Here is a 3,829-nt window from a genome sequence, read left to right as displayed (position 1 = left end):
TGTTACTGCTAGAATTAGATTTCACAAATCTCTTTTATTTAACAGGACATCATTAAAGAACTGGACTATATTGCTTGATGGTGTCTTTAATTAATACAGTTATTATGCTGCTATTAGGATTTCCAAACAATAACATTTCTTTTTCAGCATTTGTACTTACTGAGAAACAGAGCTGGATGTGTGTGTGTATAGAGAACCATATGAAAACTATGTTAAAGAAATATAAAGAATGCAGACTCAGGCACTCGAAAAGGAGGAAATGCTGGTATTGCAGGGTCTGTGCAAACTTAATTCAGCTCCTCTCCTTCTAATTTTTGTGGCAACTGTATTATCCCATGTTTTATTTTTTATAACATCTCCACCTTCTTAATTACATAGCAGCACTGACTTTCAGGCAGAGATTTTGCCTGTGTGATGAACAGCTTCTCAGTGCTTTGCCCAATGCTGTCCATGTTTGCCCTCTGCTTTTTTTCCTGGACAGTATATGATTTTATCCTGAAGACTGAACGTCTCCTTGGACTTGTACATCAGTCCTGAGCACCTGAATACTCTGAAAACTCTGCTTAATGAAATAATTAAATTCACTGATGGTGTGAGGGGACTGTGATACCCCAATTTTACAGATGGGTACTCAGTTTCCCATCTGTAAAACTGGGGTACCACAGTCCCCATAGAAAAAATGAAAACCAATTCATTCCACTAGCCCTGGGCTGTCCTATCTGAGATGCATAGGAGCTGACTTACTTGGGCTTGTACAACACCATATATTCAAGCATCCACCTCCGTTCCCCACAAACACCCTGTTAACTGCCCATGCAGCTCTGATTCACCTGTGTTTTGGAGACAGCTGGAAGGGTATGGCTGAGCTGCCTCATTTCCCCCCCATAAAACAGGGCAAAGAGGATAAACTGTTGCTTTTAAGGGGGTTTGTGTGTCTAGCAAAATACAGGAGTGTTGACCAATGAGGAAGAGAGGGAGGATGAAGACATGAAGAGCAGAAGCCCTTCAGCAAGGTAGGATTTGGGGACTCAGAGGGTTACTCCATTGCACACAAATGCAGGAGAAAGGAAAAGCTGGGGGTTCCCAATAGTGGAACAAGATTTCGTGAAGGCGAGGGCCACTCTTGACAACCCCCATCTCTGGCCAAGGGCCACAGCTGTGCCAGGGCTTTTGCCAAGCCCAAGCAATGCACCCCTGGCCACCCTTTCCCCTCACCCTGCGTGGGAGCGAGCAGGGAAAGCCTCCATCTCACCATATGATTTAAGGAAAAGGGACAGCTCATGCCAGCCAGATTCTCCCAGTGTTGCAGGTTTAGGCAAAGCTGTGAGCTCCAGCCCCTGTCCAGCATCATGTCCTTGCCCCAAATCCCCCAACACCTTCCAGCTCTTCTTCCTACCCATGACAAGGACAGCCCTGAACCCCAACACTGCTACCAGCACTGCTCCACTCCTGCTCTCTGCCCGCTCTCTAATCCGTTCTCTGTGAGTCAGGGGCCAGCTGATGTTTGCAGGTAGCTGCACGTGTCTGTAGGCAGCGTGGTGTGAGAAATGACGGCTTGGCCCGTGCTGACTGTCGCCTTGGGGCAAACGCTCTGCATCTACCCCAGGCTCCTTCTGAGGAGCAAAACCCCTGAGCTTAAGAAACAAAACTCCAGAGGCACTGCTGAAATTCAGTAGAAAAGTTAAAAATTTTATTTACAGGGCAAAGTACAATTTCTTAAAAAAAAAAAAAACAAAAAAAAACCCCACTTTGATAAGAGGCATAATAATAGAATAAAGCTCTTTATGTACAAAAATACAATTTTCATATGAATGAACATCTTGAATAAATTAAACCCCTATCTGGCCCAGTCGCTGAATACCCCTGCTCTAAAGCAAGACCGCCGCGCTGGGGGTCAGCATCTATAATGCATGAGCCTCTCTCCTTGTCCGTCGGACATCAGGTCCTATCGAGACCGGTGCTGGGCCCCCCCCGGGAGGGGCTGAGCCGCCCCGGGCGCAGGGCAGGGGGGACGCGCTGAGCCCCGTGCTGCGCCCCGGGCCGCATCGGCCCCCTAAGCCTTTTCATGGCATTGTCAGGGCGTTCAAACCAAATTTTCATGCTCGTTTTTCTTCGCTGGAGAGCTACAAATTGTAAAATTGACTTTTCACCTCGTCTGCGGCAGCAAATCTGTCGCTTTTCTTCCCGGTTTTCGTTGTCGTACGGGATGCGAGGCGGGGGTCGGGGGAAGGGGGCTGCGGGGCGCGGGGCTGCAAAGTGCAACGGGAGGCGACATCGTCCCCCCCGCCACCCTCGGCCCTCGGGCGGGGGAGCCGGGCGCGCTGCGCGTAGCGGCGCGTACCGGTGCGCCCTAGCGACAGGGAGCGCCGGGGGGCGCGGCGGCAGACAGCCCGCGGAAGGTGCGCAGGTCGTCGGCGGGCGCGTAACCGCAGTCCTCGGAGGTGGCGGGGCTGCTGGGGCCGGAGGCGGAGGCGCAGAACGAGGGGGCGGACGGGGAAGCGCTGGACAACCAGGAGCCGGCGTCGCTGCCGGGGCTGGGGGGTGCGGCGGCCCCACGGAAGGTGGGGGGCGGCGGGAGGCACTGCTCGGCCAGGCGGAGGGTCTCGGAGAGCGCCCAGATGTAGTTGTAGGCGAAGCGCAGAGTCTCGATCTTGGTGAGCTTGGTGTCGTCGGGGAAGGTGGGCAGGACGCTGCGGAGCTCGTCTAGAGCGGCGTTGAGGTGGTGCATGCGGTTCCGCTCCCGATCGTTGGCCTTCACTCGCCGGCTGCGTTTCAGCGTGTGCAGCAGCGCTTCGGTACGCGCCCGCGCACGGCCGCGCCGTCTCCGCCGTTCCCGCGGAGCGCCGGGCGGATCCGCACCGCCGCCGCTGCTGGCCGCCTCCGCGGGCATCCTGCGGGGAGAGAAGACGGAGCGGCCGTCACTGCGCGGCCCGGGCGGGGCAGGGAAGGGGTGGCGGGGGTTAGGGGGTGGGAGCGAGGGAGGAAGGTGCGAAGTGGCCGGGGAAGAGGTGGAGGGAGAAAGAAAAAAAACCAAAACCAAAGCACCAAACTATAGGGGGGTGGGGTGGAGGTGGGGGAGTGTTTGGCACGGCGGCACTGCGCCGCGCAGGTGCCTGCGCCTCCGTACTCACATGGAAAACTCCCAGAGATGCAGTTAAGCAATAACGGTATAAAAATCTAGACAGGCAAAAGCAACGCTTCCCGCTGCAGGGGGAGGCAGGGCGGACTGAGCGCTGAGGGAACAGGAGAAAAAAAAAAACAGAAGAAAAAAAAAACCAAACGAGCGGCAGGGAAAGGCGGGGCGGGGGGGACACGCGACCGCTCTTGTCTTTGAAGTGCTGCGGGCTGCGATCCGCTCGTGTGAGCGGCGGCTTTGGCACACGACGGCGCGGCCGCCCGTACTTATAGCGGCGGGGGGACAATGGCCCCGTGGCCGCCCCGCGGGGCCGCGCCGAGGCGGCAGGTCGGCCCCGTGCGCCGCGCCCTCCGGAGCGTGCCCGCAATTACCGCGGGCAGCCGCGCATCTGCCGCGCCCCCGGGGGAGGAGGGGGTGAGGGGGGTCCCGAGGGGGCCGCGCTGCCCCCCCTCTCCGCAGTGCTTTTGTCCCCCGTGTGCGGGGAGCGGCGAAGGAGGGACAAAGCGGGGCAGGGGGGGTCACCGGTCCGCTCCGGCCGAAGGGTCTCCGGTGTGAGTTTAAACCGCTGCGAACAGGGGTTTGGAAGAAAGTGGTTAGTCTGGACTTGAAGAAGATGAGCCGAGGTTTTTTTCCCCCAGCGAGACCCAGCCGGAGGATTTCTTCCGCTTTTCTTTGCACCTTACAGTTTTTCCT

The 3,829-nt window shown here is 56.5% G+C and overlaps 1 protein-coding gene across 1 annotated transcript; it reads right to left on the bottom strand.

Moving 5' to 3' along the window:
• Nucleotides 1-2,350: 2,350 nt before the first annotated feature.
• On the bottom strand, nt 2,351-2,940 carry NEUROG1 (neurogenin 1; the record flags this gene model as incomplete). The annotated part of the gene is made up of 1 exon (XM_080353097.1): nt 2,351-2,940. The coding sequence occupies exon 1, from the start codon at nt 2,888-2,890 to the stop codon at nt 2,351-2,353; it is 540 nt and encodes a 179-aa protein (XP_080209223.1). The 5' UTR covers nt 2,891-2,940.
• Nucleotides 2,941-3,829: the final 889 nt, after the last annotated feature.

Source organism: Nesoenas mayeri (genome assembly GCF_963082525.1).
Source record: "Nesoenas mayeri genome assembly, chromosome: 14".
In the NCBI taxonomy this organism is placed as follows: domain Eukaryota; kingdom Metazoa; phylum Chordata; class Aves; order Columbiformes; family Columbidae; genus Nesoenas; species Nesoenas mayeri.
This window is presented reverse-complemented; position numbering and strand designations above follow the sequence as displayed.